Here is a 16,767-nt window from a genome sequence, read left to right on the forward strand (position 1 = left end):
TGCTTCTTAAACATAAACAAAAAGTGCTGGTGAACAGCTAAGTGACAAAATGAATTGCCTAGTTACTGAACTCTGTTTGGGATCTGCTTGAATGTTCTTTTTTGCTCCTTTTCCTTTTATTGACAGTTCATCTAAAGGCTCCCCATGATGTCACCCTTGAAACTATAAGTGCTACAAAAGCCAACATGACCTGGAAGGTGCACTCCCGTGGAGACAGCTACACACTTTTGTGTCAGGTTGAACTCCAACATGAAAGAGAAGGGATACAGGTAAGAAAAATGCTTTGTCTCCTATCTTAAACACTTTTGATGTACCAAATCAGAGAGATGGCTGAATAAGCTTTTGTTTTTGTTCTTTCTTTAAACTTGGGTGTCACACATGTATAATTCTAGCATTCAGGGATGCAGCTATAGTCTTTGTTTTCTCTTCACCTTCTTGACTCAGGAGCACAATGTTTCTGTCCACATGAGTGCAAGCTACCTCTTCAGTGATCTGGAGCCAGACACAGAGTACAAGGCTCGTGTGCGCTGTGCAGATGCCAACCACTTCTGGAAATGGAGTGACTGGACTCAAAAGGAGTTCAGCACACCCGAGGCTGGTATGTGGGGCTCCCTAGCATTAGAACTCACAGTCTAAGTCTCACAATATGCATGGGCCAACTTCCTTCAGAGCTCCCATTTGTGCCAAATGCTGAGAGGGAAGTATTAAAACATAGGGAATGTCATACTTTAAAATTAGATTAAATGCTTAGTAAGCAAAGAAATTTGATAACAGTGTTATTTCTAGTGTATGTTTTCTCAAGTAGTTTCTTTAGTGTTGCTGGGTTTGCATTGGCTTTGGGTGTGGATCTTTGACTCAGGACTGGGGAGAAAAGACTGTGTCAGTGCCTTGGAAAGCACTGGCCTTATACCACACAGCATCAGACTGTCCTTGGGAATACTATGGTCTTTGGGACAGTCACCTTTATTAGTAAGGGATTCATCCCAGTGCTAGTACACTGGGGTCCTCTTGGATTGTCTTTGGTAGTTAAGGTTTCTTCAGTCCTGAGTCTATATCGCTATTCTCCAAAGAGCTATGTCCTAGGACTTGGGTGGGTGTCAGGAGATAAAATGGCCTGGCCCAGCTCTCAGACCTTTCCAGTTCAAGATAGTAAATCATGGCTGTCATCCATCCTCAAGGTGAGGCAACTTGTACCTGAGGATTGAAGGGATTTGGCTGTGTTTCTAGTGTTAATGAACAGCAGACATGCGATAAAGCAATAACAGCTCATCTGTGATTGTTCGCGATGCTTCGTACTCCTTATGACATATGCAGGAACTGTGCTGATTCTCATGTTGTATAGGAGACCACAAAGGCAGAGAGGCCAAGGGAGTGTTTGCACTGGGACTCACTCCCAGCAGCCTAGCTCTGCAGCTCTGGGACTGCAGAGAAGCTCTTCCTTGGTTGTGTCATTACACTCTTGATCTCATGTGGATTCCAGCCTTAGCTATGTTACTATCAAAAGAAAGGTGGGATGTGTATGTTTTGTCCCTTCTTGCTGTCTGGGTGTAGACAGGGAATCTCCTGTGCCATTTTAGAAGGACCATTTAAAGGAGGAAAACTCAGCTGAGATTGGATTCCAGTCCATTCACAGGCTGATTGTAGAGGTTTTTTGAGAATGCATTTGAGTATGAGTTGTGCCTGTAGGGTCTCGCTATAGAATGAAGCCACCCTGTGAATCTCCAGGAACTAGCCAAAAAGATGCCAATGATGCTCTCAGCAGACATATCTGGCAGCCCTTGGAGTTGCGGGAGCCTGTATTTTCTTTTTTGATTATTGTTCTACTCTCCTATTCATGTCCAAGTATGACATGCAAAAATATGATGGAAAGTTTGGTTCTAAGTAGAATACACAGTCTGACGCAAATATCAAGCAAAATGAATTGCAAACTAAAAGCAACATAGCTATTTGTAGCATTTCCATCCATTTTTAAAAGTGAAAGGCAACAACGAAAAATGCAGTTCTTTAAAATTTAAAATAAATCACACTGATGTTATTTTTCTGCAGAGGCATGCTTTTGAGCATCTTTGTTGAACTTAGGCCTGTAACTTAAACCTGAAAGTGACCATCAATGTCCTGAATAAAGTCATGGCTGAGAACTTGTCAGCCATTAAGTTCCAATGGCTTCATTCTGACTTCTGCATGTTTTGAGCAGTTGGCTTAGTCTCTCTGAACCTTATTTCCCTTATTGAGAAGATGGAGTAAATATGAACACCTACACCACAGGAATGCAGATGAGTTAATATATTTAAAATAGTTGGAACGGGCATGACACCTAATTACCTTTCTATACATTTTACCTACTGTTGTATATATATTAATTCTGCCCCTAATTAAGGAGTTGCCCAGAGTGGTCTTGGGTTAAGAGACTGGCTCAGCCAGCTGGGGGGAGTGCAGCTCAGTCATGCAACACTTGCCTAGTATGCTCAAGGACCTGGGTTCAATCCCCAACACTGAAAAAATACAGATAGATGATAGATAGATAGATAGATAGATAGATAGATAGATAGATAGATACATAGATAGATAGATAGATAGATAAATGATAAACAGGTAGACAGATGATGGATGGATGGATAGATAGATAGATAGATAGATAGATAGATAGATAGATAGATAGATAAATGATAAATAGGTAGACAGATGATGGATGGATGGATGGATGGATGGATGGATGGATGGATGGATGGACAGATGATAAATAGATAGATGATGGATGGATAGATAGATGGATGGATGGATAGATAGATAGATAGATAGATAGATAGATAGATAGATAGATAGATAGATAGATAGATAGATATGGAAAGAGAGTGAGTCCTCCTAATCCATCAATAGAGTAAGCACAGATGCAGTGCAAGTCAACTCTCAGTTTACACAAATTTCTGAATGAAGTGCAGCAAGACAAGGCAGGAATGCTTAAGCAGGGTGCTTTCTGGGTTTTATTTCACTTTTCACTCTTCAGACAGTGTTTCTGGAGCCTGGCCTAAGACCCCGGGCTCAGAGCCTGATACTAGGGTTTCAAAGTTGGATGAGCCAAGACCTGGTTGCACTGATTCCATCTTCCAGCTTATTTTCAGGGACCATAGCGTGGACTCTTGGAAGCAGTACATGGTGCCATGACTTGGGGACCAGGCAATAGGTCCCCTGTGTGTCCACAGGAGATAGTTGAAAGGATCAGGAAGCAGAGGGAAGAAATAAATATTTTCAGGTTGTGACTCCAATGAGGGGCCAGCTGGAGGAAATCATGAAAGCCAGGAAGAGCCCCTAGACTTCCTGCCCCCAAGGCCTAGGCTAGTGTGTCTCTACCTCAGCCTTGTACATGGCAATGGTTGCTGTGTAGGAAACGGGGGTTGGGGGTGGAGGAGGAGACTGACCTAACTCCTCTTAGAATTGTTCTTACAAGTGAAAATTCTTTGGTGGCTTCAAGTGCTCTGGGCCAAGTCGTAAGTTTCTAGTTTGGTATTGTGCTCAAGAGCAGTTGATCTTTGATTTTATTTTATTATTATTATTATTATTATTATTATTATTGGTTTTTCGAGACAGGGTTTCTCTGTGTAGCTTTGCGCCTTTCCTGGAACTCACTTTGGAGACCAGGCCTCGAACTCACGGAGATCCACCTGTCTCTGCCTCCCGAGTGCTGGGATTAAAGGCGTGCGCCACCACCGCCCGGCTGATCTTTGATTTTAAAGCAGCTCCTATAAACATGCATAGGACTGTTCTCAATGTAATAGAGCATCGTGTACTATGAATATAGACAGCAAAAATATTTAAAGCCCACACTATAAGTGGTTAGTGAGCAGTATGGCTGTGGACCCATACATAGACAGAGGCCCCAGGAAGGACAGGTCATCGCCATGGCTTAGAATAATTTTCCTCAACCTGTGGGTCATGACCCCCCCCCCCCCCCGACAGGGAAGGTATTGCATAGCACTAGGAACTTGGAGAACCTCTGTCTTAGAAGAACATGGGAAGTACGGCCTGCTTTGCACACAAATATGACCCAGGGACTTTTCTTTGGTTAATTTCAGCTCCCTCGCAGGCTCTTGATGTATGGAGACGAGTGCGGTTAGAGAATGGAAGTCGTGTTTTGAACTTACACTGGAAGGTAAGTCGTGCAGCTTCAGGTCTGACTTGCTGCCTCTGCACAGCAGTGTTCTGCCCAGCCAGGAGAAACTGTGATGTCAGTCTCATAGGGCTGGTTATCAGGTGGAAGGACCCACTCCATACCTGTGTCTTTGTGCTCAGGCTACAATTGTCCTGAGCTGATGGTTGATTCTGATTGCTAGAACCTTCTCTGTATGTTCAACTCAGGCCCGCCATAACATTTTGCAAGATTTAATACAAGGGACTATGCCTAGAGTCACATACCTGACTCCTAATTATATGTAAATACAAAAGTTTCAAATCAAGCTGTTAAATTATAATGGAAGATCAGCATTATCCCTCTGCCTGGACCAGTACACTACATGACAACCTGGAAGGCCAGCTTTATATTCAGGGTTCTGAGATTCCTCAATGTCTCATACCAAAACATGGTGAGAGGAGATGGTTGGCCCCTGGTCACAGCCCTCCAGCTTTTCTTCTCCCCTTGATTTGGCACAGTTTTCCAAGGCTCTGCATATACATGTTGACGCTACCGAGCCTATGTCTGAGTTTTCTCCACATCCCGAGGAGACAGCTGCTGCTTGATCTGCGTGCGATCTAGGGGTACACAGAGCCTGTCCCAGGGAGAGCAGACCTCAGGAATCACTGACAGATGCTGGGACTGTGAGGGCAAGGACTTCTCTGTAACCATGAGTGTCTTGGGCTAGATGGCAGTGGTCAGGGTGAGAAAAGACTAGGTAAAGGGAGGCCAGGGTGCAGGTTCTTCTTACAAGGGCTTCAGAGTGCTGGTTCCACTCCTGGGTCTTCTTTAAGCTGCCTTCCAAATTTTATGTCCTCCAGATCAAAGGAGTCTCTATTCCTCTTGACTTTAGATTCAGTCCCCGCTCTCTGGACACACTATAAATCTTAAATATAATCTCTAAGTGGTTTTTGTCTCTGCTTTCTTCAGTTAGATTGAAATACCCAGTTCTAAACTTGGTGTTGAGATGATTTCTCTATTTAACTGTGTGAACGTGCTGGTATATGTGTGCATGTGTGCACACACATATGTATTTGTTCTAATATGTTTATATGTGTGCATGTGTGAATGTGCTAGTATGTGTGTGTGCACACATAGGTGTGTGTATGTGTATGAGTGGATATGTTCTTAGGTGTATGTGGATTGGGCAACTAAGAGATGGAGGAAATAAAAAAGTAATTACAGAGTAATTTTAGAGTAAAGCTCATTTTCAAAGGGTTATCATTTTTTTTTCCAGCCACTATTAAAATCACAGGCCAATGGCAAAATCATATCCTATAATATAGTTGTAGAAAATCAAGACAAGCCAACTGAGTCAGAACACTACTCTGTCTGGGCACCAGCCCTTGGCACACAACTGGACCTTGATCCGAGGAGTTCTTACAAGATTCACGTCACAGCCAACAACAGCGTGGGTGCATCGCCTGAGTCAGTGATAGCCCTCTCTGATGATTCTGGACATGGTGAGTCAGCATTGGTCAATTTGGCTTGCATTCTTGAGGAAAATATTGGTGATGTTTCCAAGTAGTGACAAACAAATAAAACCAGAGCTTGGGGCAACCTCGTGCACTTAGGCACTCCTCTGGAGCTGGGCGTATCCACAGGTTGCAATGTGATGGTGCCTTCATAGTGACCCAGCACACTCTGTCCCTGGATGCACACATAAGGAATGATCTAAAATTTATTTGAGTAAATGCAGTCCCACAGCAATCTACTCCGAGAGTCAAGACAGTGCCCTAGAGATTTGTGGCTTACAGGATATGGGCCATATTTACTGTGCTGTAACCAATATTTGCCCAGTCTTGTCACCTGTAAAGAGTTTATGGAAAAGCCATGCTGATGGAGCATGCCTATATTCACAACACTCGGGAGGTTGAGGCAGGGGGATCCTGAGTTTGAGGCCAGCCTCTGCTCCACAGTGAGACTATGTTGAGGGAGAACAGTGGTGGGACAAAGGAGCCCATGGACATCCTAAGGAGAGCTGATGTTCTCCTTCAGGAGACACTGGAATTCGGCCAAGTTTGTGGAATAACAATGATAACCTACCAGTCTCTCAGCCAACTAAAGAGTGAGCAAAGTGGAAGTGATCTCACATCTAAAACCAAGAGTGACGTTAATGACCTTCTTGACTGAGCCACAGAAAAATCCTGGCATAGTAAATCCCCCGTTACCTGCTTTGAAACGGTGCACATGTGGACAAGAGGCAAAAGCAGTTGACATGCTGAGGTCATTCATGTACCTTTTAATAATGCCATCCTTCAGTTCTTGCTGTTAAGGGTGCCAGGCTCATAAGGCTGTGAAAGATTGTGTGGTTCCATTCCAGTTCATTTTAAGTTTAAGCTAAGTGAACCACATTAGAAGGTATTTTATTTATAAACAGAACTGCCCTGGGTGAAACCCCTTCTGTCGCTCTGGAGTGGGGCCACACATTGACCTTGAGGCTGAAGAACTACCCATTTCCACAGGATCACACTGAAGACTGCAGTTCAGATTCTCTGGGCATCCTGTGTCAGCTGGCAGTTCTAATTACTAGTTAATATTGCATGAAACTGAGGTGCTATTCATCTCCTGGGTCACATTGTTATAGAGCAGGAGCACCCAACAGGCTGTACAGCTCTCAGCATAAGGTAAAGGTCGTTGAGATGGTTTCTTCAGGGTGCTGGTTCCCCCCAGAAGTTTGCCCACACAGCTTTCTCACCTTCCTCCATCAAAGAAACAAATCTGCCTCACATCAAAGCTGACATTTCCCCTTCACTTATCCATAGACGTGAGAAACGTGCTTCGTAAGAAGAGCACTGAGAACTCAGTGTGGTAGGAACAAGGCGGTTTATCTCATGACTTTACAAAACTGGGTGTGAACCCAGAATGGCCATTGATGGAGCACGGAAGCAGTTTGTGTAACCCTAACACAAGTCTCCTCTTTGGCTGAGCAATGAGCAGAAGGGGAGCCATCCTACACACCATCCGGGTCTTACATTTCCCTCTGTCATTTTCCAAACAAAACCTGTGCTGGATTCATCTAGGTGTTTTACATACTGTTTATTTAAAATGTATCAGGTGGATGGCCATTCAGGCAAGCTTGCCTCCTAGTAATTTGCTACTCTATGCTTTTAGTTTGGCTGGTGGTGGGGAGGGGTGTCGTTAGCAGGCTGTCAGCAAGGTTCCAATGTTGTCTGTTCACTGTAGCTGCGCCTAAGCTTGCTGGAAGCACTTTTGAAAATGAACCATACAAATACACTACAAATGAACCTTTAGAGGAGACATTCCAAACTTGGGGTCCTAACGCTTAGCAAGCTGTGTCTTGAAGCCACAAACATGATTTGAAGAATGGAGATAGTGAGGAACACCTGCACTCATCCTATCTAGCAACTTGAGGTTCTTACCTATGAGAAAGTCAACTTCCCATTGTTGGGACAAAGTACTTGACAGTAACAAACTTTAAGAAGATCAAGTGTGTTCTCATTCATAGTTGTAGAGACCAATGTCATGGTTGGCTAACTTGGTGCTTTTTGGGTTGTGAGGAGGACGAGAATCATGGTGGGTAGCTTCTGGTAGAGCAAAAGCTGCTCACCTAAGGTGCTCAGGAAGCAAAGAGAGGACAGACCCAGAGTGTCAATGTCTTCTTTAATAGTATGTCCAGTAATCTAACTTCCACCTTCCACTGTCAACATCTTAAAGGTCTCTCTGTTTCCAGAGTGTACCACAATCTGGGGACCAAAGTTTTAGGTATGGAAGCCTTTAAGAGACATTTTAAACCAAAACTATAAACAAATATTGCAAATGTTGGTTTATTTTCTTCCTTGGGAATTGTAAAAGAAATACAGTGAACTGAATCAGAAGTATTATTCTGTTTGTTTCTGTCCAGAAGAGGTTCGTGAAAAAAGAATTAATGGGACAAAGGATGGATTCCATATTTCTTGGGATCCCTTATCTGGAGATGCTGTAGGCTACGTTGTGGACTGGTGTGCACATTCCCGGGACCAACACTGTGATTTGCAATGGGAGAACCTAGGTCCCAATACCACGAGCACCATCATCACCTCAGGTGAGAACTTCCACACTCCCCCTACACATCCCCCTTGCAGCAGGTTCAACTTAGACTTCTGTTCTAACCTATAAGTACTCTGTGCTAGGTTAATGATTTTGAAATGACAAATCCAGTGTGGTTGCTTGGAGATCAGATTTTATGAGAATAGATTCTGACCTTTGGGCTTAAAACCTATAACAGCAAAGTATGCAAATGTACACCCATAGTACAGATGTTAATAATTCCCCCCCCCCCCAAATTAGAGGGATGTTGGAACTGTTTGCAGAAAGCTTTTGCAGATGCAGAGAACAGCGCATATTTGGGACATGTTTAGGGCATACAGTTGATGGAAACAAAATATTGACTTTCAATTTCAATAACGTTGTAGGCATGAACTCTTACCTCCTTAACTGAATCTATAACTTGAAGATTGCTGCTGCTTTAGGGAAGTCAAAGGAGCTCCAGTGAGTTGCTTAATCAGGAGGCACAGGTGTACCATCTACTAGGCTGAAGGACTGATGTGGAAATTGTCTAGGTCCAGAAAGTGATGGAGGCCCCTGCAAGATTCAGGGGCCCAAGAGCTTTGCAGGGAGACTACAAGGCTGCTTGGAAAAGAGGAAGAAAGGAAGGGGAAGTCAGGCTTTCAAGATTCTGAGTTTTAATGGGAAGACTGAAGACCAATAGTATAAGGACATTCAATGTCCAAAACAGAGTTGGAGGAGTTTGTGAGTCTGGCCTGGTTCTGCGCCAGCTCCATGCACATAGATGAGGGCAGGCTGAGGGTCCTGGCTCCAGAGTGCATGGCAGTCTGTATAGAACTTTCCGGACAGTGCCATGTTTGAAACATGGAAGATTCTGAGGTCTAGTGGAAGAAGGGAAGCAGTAGAGGGAAAAAAAGGAAAGATCTTGAGGAAGAAACTTCTAGGCGAGTGCACACTCATTGGTCATTCTTTCTTTTCAACTCAGATGATGATGTCATTCTGTCTTGTTAAAAAAATCCTTGACTTCTCTTCTCCAGATGCTTTTAAACCAGGGGTCCGTTACAACTTCAGAATTTTTGGAAGATCTACGCAACAGAATGCTCAGTTACTAGAGAAACAAACAGGGTACACCCAGGAACTGGGTAAGTAGGCGGCGTTTGGTGTCCTCATGGAGACTTGTTCTGAGTTATCCGAGCTTTGTGCTGAAGAAGAGTTCCTTCCCAAGCTTAATTTTATGGTCCCATTTATTTTAGAAATTACATTCAAATTTTAAATGTTTTTAATTTAAATTACATTTAAATTATAAAATGTTACATGGAAGATGATGAAATCATTGCTAATTTTAGCACCCAAAGGGCCAATATCCAGTTGGTGTTTTATTATACACTGATACCCATTTCTCTATACAGATACACACTTTTAAATGAAAATAAGATCTTACTCTACAAAGTGTGTTAACTGCTTTCTTGATTAATGCCACAAAATATTAATTGGCCACAGTGCTGCTTCTGTGATTAGAAAGCCCCACCCCCGCCCCCTGCGCATGCCCTGTCACCTATCATTGGACAATTTAGAATGATGACAATGACTTTCACTGAGAAACTGTAAATTTTATCTTCAAATACCTTGTAGGTCTAAGTTGTAAACCTCTCTTTTTGTGTCCACCTTCTTGTGCTTAGTCTGAACTACTTTGATTTTAGCTAAGTCATTGTCTGTATCTCTGTCTCTCTCTCTGTCTCTCTGTCTCTGTCTCTGTCTCTGTCTCTCTCTCTCTCTCTCTCTGTGTGTGTGTGTGTGTGTGTGTGTGTGTGTGTGTGTGTGTGTGTGTGTGTGCAGGCACAGATGCAGGTGGAGGCTGGAGATTGCCTCTATTGTTCCTTGGGTACCCTATACCATGCTTTTGGCATCTGTCTCTCCCTGGCTCAGAGCTCACCAAGTCGGCTACACTGACTGGCCAGCAAGCTCCAAGAATCGATCTGTCTCCTCTCCCATACACACTGGGCTTTCAAGCAAGCACCAGCACTCTCCGCTTTTTGCATGTGTTCTGGAGACCAAACTCAGACTCTCATGCTTAAAAGGCAAGCATTTACAGAGTGAGCTATCACCCCATGACTGCGATGATGGTTTTTCAATGAATCCTAGAAGGAGAATCCTTGGGTCAAAGGGCTTCTTCAGCTTCTGAAATACGCTACTCGTTTCTTTTAGAATTGCTGTGAAATCACCTTCTCTGGATATTTACCCGTCCCACCACCAGAATGGGCCTGTTCACTCCTCCCACTGGAATGCTTGGCATTTAGGTCTCTGGACTTTGAAATGTTCTCAGTTGTCTCACCAATCAGACTGACTCTAAAATTCATCATTTGGGGGAGTTGATCCAGTATTCGTGGCTGGCGGAGAGGAAAGGAGGAGGCATGTCATTTGTGAATGTATCTCTGTGTGCAGACAGCAGGCAAAAATGTTTGTGTGTGAGTGAGTGAGTGAGTGAGTGAGTGAGTGAGTGCGTGCGTGCGTGCGTGCGTGCGTGCGTGCGTGCGTGCGTGCGTTCGTGTGTGTGTGTGTGTGTGTGTGTGTGTGTGTGTGTGTGTGTAAGTGACAGGGGTTAGGATTCACCCTGTACATTCCTGGAGTGTCTGATAACATGCATTGCCTTGTCCTGAGAACTGGATTCTTCAAATCCCCGCACACATCTGTGAACACATCTTGCCTCTCCTGTCCCTTCCTCTTCATGTCTGTCGAGTCTCAGGTTCAGAAAACACTGTTGAGACTTCAAGGCCAGAATCAAGATTAGAACAGAACCTTTTGTTTTCACTTCCCCTCCTGTGACTTGTCTATCAACTATTTAATCTCTCTGGGTCTGCAGGTCTTCATCTATGAAATCCTTGAAGGAGACAAACGCACAGCCCCTTCCCAGCTCTCTCCCTGTGTCTGGGTCTACATTATCAGGGAAAAGCTACAACTCCTTAACTTGACAGAAGCTCTTCGTGTCCAGGGCTGCCTGTGGTCTGTTTAGTTTGCATATGTGCTCTGAGACCATTCCCAAATCATAACTTGTTCTTATCCCATCTTCCTTTCCTAGCTCCTCTGGAGAACCCGGAAGTAAGAGTTAACTTTACGTCCAACTCCATCACCCTGAACTGGCAGGATTATGCCAGCGACTTCCAGTCTGCTTTTGTAGAAGGGTACCGTGTGTACTTGAAATCCAAGGAGCTGCAGTGCCACCCACAGGGGAAAAGGACGTGGCTTCCAGGTGATGCTTGCTCTTCTTCACCTAGACTCAGCACACCATTCAGAAAGCAATGGAATCCAGGCCGAGTGCTCCCCAGAGCTGGGGAAGAGCACAGGAAAGGCCCCTTATGTGATCGGGCCAGGCTAGGGACCAGGCTGATGCTCTTCCCATGTCATTTTAGAATCAACAGGCAAACAAAAAGGAGTGTGAGTATAGGGATTGGTATTTTAATTCACTTCAAAATTAATGCAGGCCTGGCCATCAGCCCCTTAAGAAGTCCGTCCACTTAGAAAACTTGCTTGCCTTTCCCAGCCCCTCCTTAAAAAACAAACAAAACAACAACAACAAAACTTTGGCAAATGTTATTATTTTTATTTACTTGTTTGTCGTGCTGAGGATCAAACCCAGGGCCTTCCATGTATTATGAGCAAGAAGTCTGTCTGTAAGCCTCATTTCTGGCATCGGTATCTTTTCTTCCCTTGTGTGTGCTCACAGGATCTGGCAGAGTTCTGTATCTGTACGATTACCATCCCCCATTTAGTGGATGTTTGGTTGACTGTGGCCCATCTTGAAAATCAGAAAAATTACAATTTAATTTGAGGTTGGTTTAAAAATGCTAATGGTACTGAGACAGCTAGGTTATCCATTTCTGGCTTTCCCACAAAGTCTCGGCTATACACTTTCTTTTTCTTACTAAGTCAGAGTTCCATGTATCCCCAGGCTGGCTTGAACTCACTATGTAACTGAAGATGACCTGGAACTTCTGCTCTTTGTGCTGGGCTTACAGGCATGTGCCATCATGTCCAGTGTGTGTAGTGTCGGGAATTAAAGCCAGGGCCCGTGCATTCAAGGCAAGCACCCACTAACTGGCCACATGCAGTCCCTCTTCCATACTCTTAATATGATTTTCTTGATAACAACATTGTTTTTCAATCACAGATAATTTAATGGTCTGTGAATATGACATCAAAGACCCTAAGCAAAAGACATTCACTGTGAAAAACCTTCAGCCAGAAACCCTCTATGAGTTTTTCGTCACTCCGTACACCAGTGCTGGCCAAGGCCCCAATGGAACATTCACGAAGGTCACGACTCTGGACGAACACTGTGAGTTTCTCCAAATCAAATGTTTTCCTTGAGATCAAGTTCCTACACTTTGTCTAGATCAGCAAATTTTAATAATTTCTTCTCCCCATCCCTTCCTCTCTCCTCCACACATAAATGTTATCTAGAATCCTGTTCCAAACTCCAGGTAAAAACAGCAGTAACCTGACCAATTAAAATCTAGACCCTTCTTCTCATCTTTCTCACTGACCCTGGATGCCTGTCTCTGGAAGTCAGTCTTGGGGAGACTTGAAAACCACAGCATATTTTAGAGTTGACATCAGAAGAGCTGGAGCTTCTCTCTCCAGCATGAGTGATCGTGGGCTGCCATCTGCCTCAGCCTTCCTTCTGTCTGGTTTCCTGGCTTGGCTGGTGGCTTTCTGCTCTGCTGGGGTCTAAGGATAGTCTGAGCCTGGCAGTGTTCAGTAGATCAGGCCAGTACATCACCAGCTCTGTGGTTGTGGATTCTGTTGGGGAAGAGGTCAGGTGAAGACATATGTCTCTCTAAAATGCATTTGGCTTGAGACAGAGAGGAGGAAAAGGGGAAGGGACATAGTAGGAACTGTGTTTCCATCGTATACTCTGGCGGCCACTGACAGAAAGGTGGGGGGAAATGTAATCCGATAGAGGGTGAAGCAGAGAATGTTTTAGGATTACTCCCCTTAGAGAAGCCTGCACCACTGTTCTTGAGTGTCTCTTACTTTCTTCCCAAACACTTTTCTTTTTTAATTCCAATGCTTAAAATCTATAATAAAATAACCTGAAGAGCTTCAATTCTGCGTCAACTGGCTTGTCCTGACATTTTTTCCTGATGTGAAATCAAGATCCAGTTTTGAGTGGTCTCTAAAAGATGATGGGAAGTCTTTCTGGAGGCACCCTCTTGCTCCACTAGGATTCTGAGCATTTGATGAGTGTGTGTGTGTGCTGGAGGTGAGGATGTGGCTTCCATTAAAGAATTCACAGAAGAGTGAGGCTGCAGAGACCCTGAAGGCACTCATCTTTGAGAAAGAAATGGGCTCAAGCTAGAAATTCCCAGCATCCTCCATGCAGCATCCATTCATTGAGATCTGAGCTGTTGGGATGGGACAGTCACACTAGTTAGGATGGTAGTCCTGGAGTGCCCTAATTGGTGTCACAGACACACACAGCTGCAGCAGTGATAACTGCCTGAGGGACTAACACATGATCTGATGTCTCCAAGCCTATGTCCAGAATTCAAATCACATTAAGATTTGAGTCAACAGTTCACAGTACTTGAGTATGGTTACCACTTTGAAGTAATTTTGCTGGATGACGAGACTTTTTTGAGATGGAGGTGTCATAACTCAGGCTACAGAGCTAAAGATGAACTTGAACTCATGATCCTGCTTCCACTTTCCCAGGGCTGGAATTGTGGACATGCATCACCATGACCAACTCTTAGAGTGAGCTTTAAATTCATTTCTATATTATCTTCTTCCACCTTTGGAATTCATTTGGTTTGTGCACATACATGTACCCAAAACAATAACTTAATATTTTCAAGATTTTATTAATCTTTGTGGTAAACCTTATGACTTTAGCTTTATTAATTACATTGGTTGTTATTAATAAGGAAGTATTTCAACTATTTACAACTTCCCTGACAGACACTTTGTACATTTCAAAATAGAAAGTTGTGTGACTGTCAATTGCACTTCAGTACTTGTTAAGTGGGAATGAGAAATGTTTGCATTTGCCAGAAGACTGGTGTGATAAAACAATAAACATGAACAAAAATACCCCCAAGAAACGCAGTGCTGAAATTCCAAGTTGTGTGGAAATTTTGCCCATTTTGTGGTACCTTTTTAACAGCAGGTCCCTTTCATTGTGAGCTGGTACTTTTTCTTTGAACAACAACTAGCTTGCTAAATAAAGATGATGAGGCAGAATGGTCGAGAAGTCTGTTTGAAGACCTCACGGGTGTCCATCTCTGCTACCACTTCTGCCTCTGCTCCTGGACATTGGAGCCATGTTTTCCCCGGCTTTAACAAGCACATTGGCCTCAGGTGTTTCCCTACCAAATGATGGTTCAACTTCAGATTCCTTTGGATTGATGAGGTGTAAAAGCAGGACAAGCTCAGAAGAAGAGGTTCCTTACATTTTGATCTTTTTTTCCAGGCTGGTGAAATGCTGGATGGTGGCACAAGCCACAGCTCCAACAGCCAGGCCCACGCAGAGGGTGGCCAGTGGCACTCTACAGTAGCTGCTTGGAAGCCTGCCTGTTAGCAGGCCAAGTGCATGGGATGCATCTTCTGTAGTACTTAGAACTTATGTTCTGTTTGTCAGAATGTAGAACTATGAGTAACTTTTCAGCACTCAGAATAGAAAGGTTATGTTTTGAAGGTTGTTTTTTTTTTTCCAAAACCGACCTGAAAGTAGTTGAACTCAAACAAATGGAAAAAATAATCAAATTCTCTCTCCCCTCTCCTCCCCCTTCTCTCTTTTGTATTTCAAGACAGGGTTTCTTAGTTCTTAGTTGTGTAAGTGTTACTAATGTGATAAGAATAAAAATTAGACAACAGGGGGAAAAAAAAGACAGGGTTTCTCTGTGTAGCCCTGGCTGTCCATAGGTAAGGAAAAAGTTGATACAAGCAATTTAGGAAAACTAGTAGCATTAATGTCTTCTAAATAAAGTGTGTGCTCAATATGGAGCATACACACTTTGTTTAGAATATATATATATATATATACATACATATATATATATTCTAAATATATATATTTCTTACACAGGTTAAAGAAATGTCTGTATACCCCCCCCCAAAAAAAAAAGCCACCTACAGGCAAGTATTAGAATGCCGACATTCATGAGTCTCACAAACGGGGAAGGATAAATAACTGCTATAGTCACACAATGGAGTATCATAGAGTAATGAAAACAAAATCTCTACAGTTATAAAAACAATACACAATTGCACATGAATAAAGACAGGTGTGAGTTCTGCTGTGCAGTTCTACTACAGAGAGCAGAGAGAGAATGCCATCCTACGGACCAGCCTACGGATTCTTAGAGATAAAGAGTGGTTGAGTTCCCTGGGTGATGCTCCTCTTGATCTGTACATTGATTTGATGGGGATGTCTAGGTAGTGAAAACTCATTGGGCTGTATTCTAATCTGTCTCTCCCTCCACTCACCTCTCCCCCCTCCCTTCTCTCTCTCCTCTCTCTCTCTCTCTCTCTCTCTCACACACACACACACACACACACACACACACACACACACACACACACACAGGTTGAATATAAATCTGAAATTCTAAATTCCAAATCAAAACATTTTGAGGGCTGCCATGCCATAAGAGGAAAATTCAACTTCTGGCCACCTTTAATGTACTGCATAAATTACCTTCAGGCTATGTAGTACAGAAGAATCTTGTATGAATTTTGTAATTAGACTCTCTTCATACATCTCACTATGAATATGCAAATATTCCCCAGTTCAAAGCAATCTGAAACACTAAAAACCTCTGGCTCCAAGCATTTCTGATAATGGAACTTGTCCTCTATTTATTCTTCAATAAAAAATATGTAAATTCATACTTTTACCAAATTTTAAAATTGATTGTAACACTCAAAGGGCTTGTCTTGAGAGCAGGTATCCTCACCGCACTAGTGTTGGTCTCTACTGAGGGCAGGCTCCCTTCCAAAACTCTAGCACTACCCAAGACCCAGTATCCCCAAACCAACATCCAATGTCCCCAAATCCAGTTGTTTTTTTTCTAGTCCAGGAAGTCCTGGGTAAGGAGAGAGAAGGGATTGAGAAGTGCACAGGTAGAATAGGACCATGTGTCCATGTATACTGTCCTCAGAGCCTTCCAAGTCATTTGCTTAGGAGTTTGTTTATACATAGCTGAGTGATTGATTAGTTGAATTACAAGCAACCAAAACAAGCAAAGTATTTTAAAACACAGTAGTGTTTGATACATTTGAGAAATGAAGCAGAATTATTAAAGGAGGTTAAGATGGACATGGATACTCTAATGTAGGACTAACTAGAAGTCTTGTCTCCACGTCCAGTCTGCAGTCCACAAATCACATGTGTAGTTGGTTGTTTTTTACTCTTTGGGGGGCCTACCACCCAGCTCCAAAATAAATACACTGAGACTTATTCTTACTTATGAATGCCTGGCCTTAGCTTGGCTTGTTTCTAGCCAGCTTTGCTAACTTAAATTATCCCACCTACCTTTTGCCTCTGGGCTTTTATCTTTCTTTATTCTATATCTCTTTCTTTTCTTCTTATTCTG

The 16,767-nt window shown here is 43.2% G+C and overlaps 1 protein-coding gene across 3 annotated transcripts in view; it reads left to right on the forward strand.

Moving 5' to 3' along the window:
* Osmr (oncostatin M receptor) overlaps positions 1-16,767 on the forward strand; it is a 62,416-nt gene that overhangs the window by 40,488 nt on the left and 5,161 nt on the right. For 2 of the 3 annotated variants that reach the window (XM_042261462.2, XM_042261463.2), the window contains exons 8-15: positions 127-269; positions 445-598; positions 4,071-4,147; positions 5,403-5,628; positions 8,031-8,210; positions 9,211-9,315; positions 11,250-11,420; positions 12,339-12,506. In XM_042261462.2, coding sequence (XP_042117396.1) covers positions 127-269; positions 445-598; positions 4,071-4,147; positions 5,403-5,628; positions 8,031-8,210; positions 9,211-9,315; positions 11,250-11,420; positions 12,339-12,506 — 1,224 coding nt within the window. The remainder of the gene's footprint in view (positions 1-126; positions 270-444; positions 599-4,070; positions 4,148-5,402; positions 5,629-8,030; positions 8,211-9,210; positions 9,316-11,249; positions 11,421-12,338; positions 12,507-16,767) is intronic. The other variant, XM_042261465.2, reaches the window with a different exon arrangement.

Source organism: Peromyscus maniculatus, chromosome 15 (genome assembly GCF_049852395.1).
Source record: "Peromyscus maniculatus bairdii isolate BWxNUB_F1_BW_parent chromosome 15, HU_Pman_BW_mat_3.1, whole genome shotgun sequence".
NCBI lineage: Eukaryota > Metazoa > Chordata > Mammalia > Rodentia > Cricetidae > Peromyscus > Peromyscus maniculatus.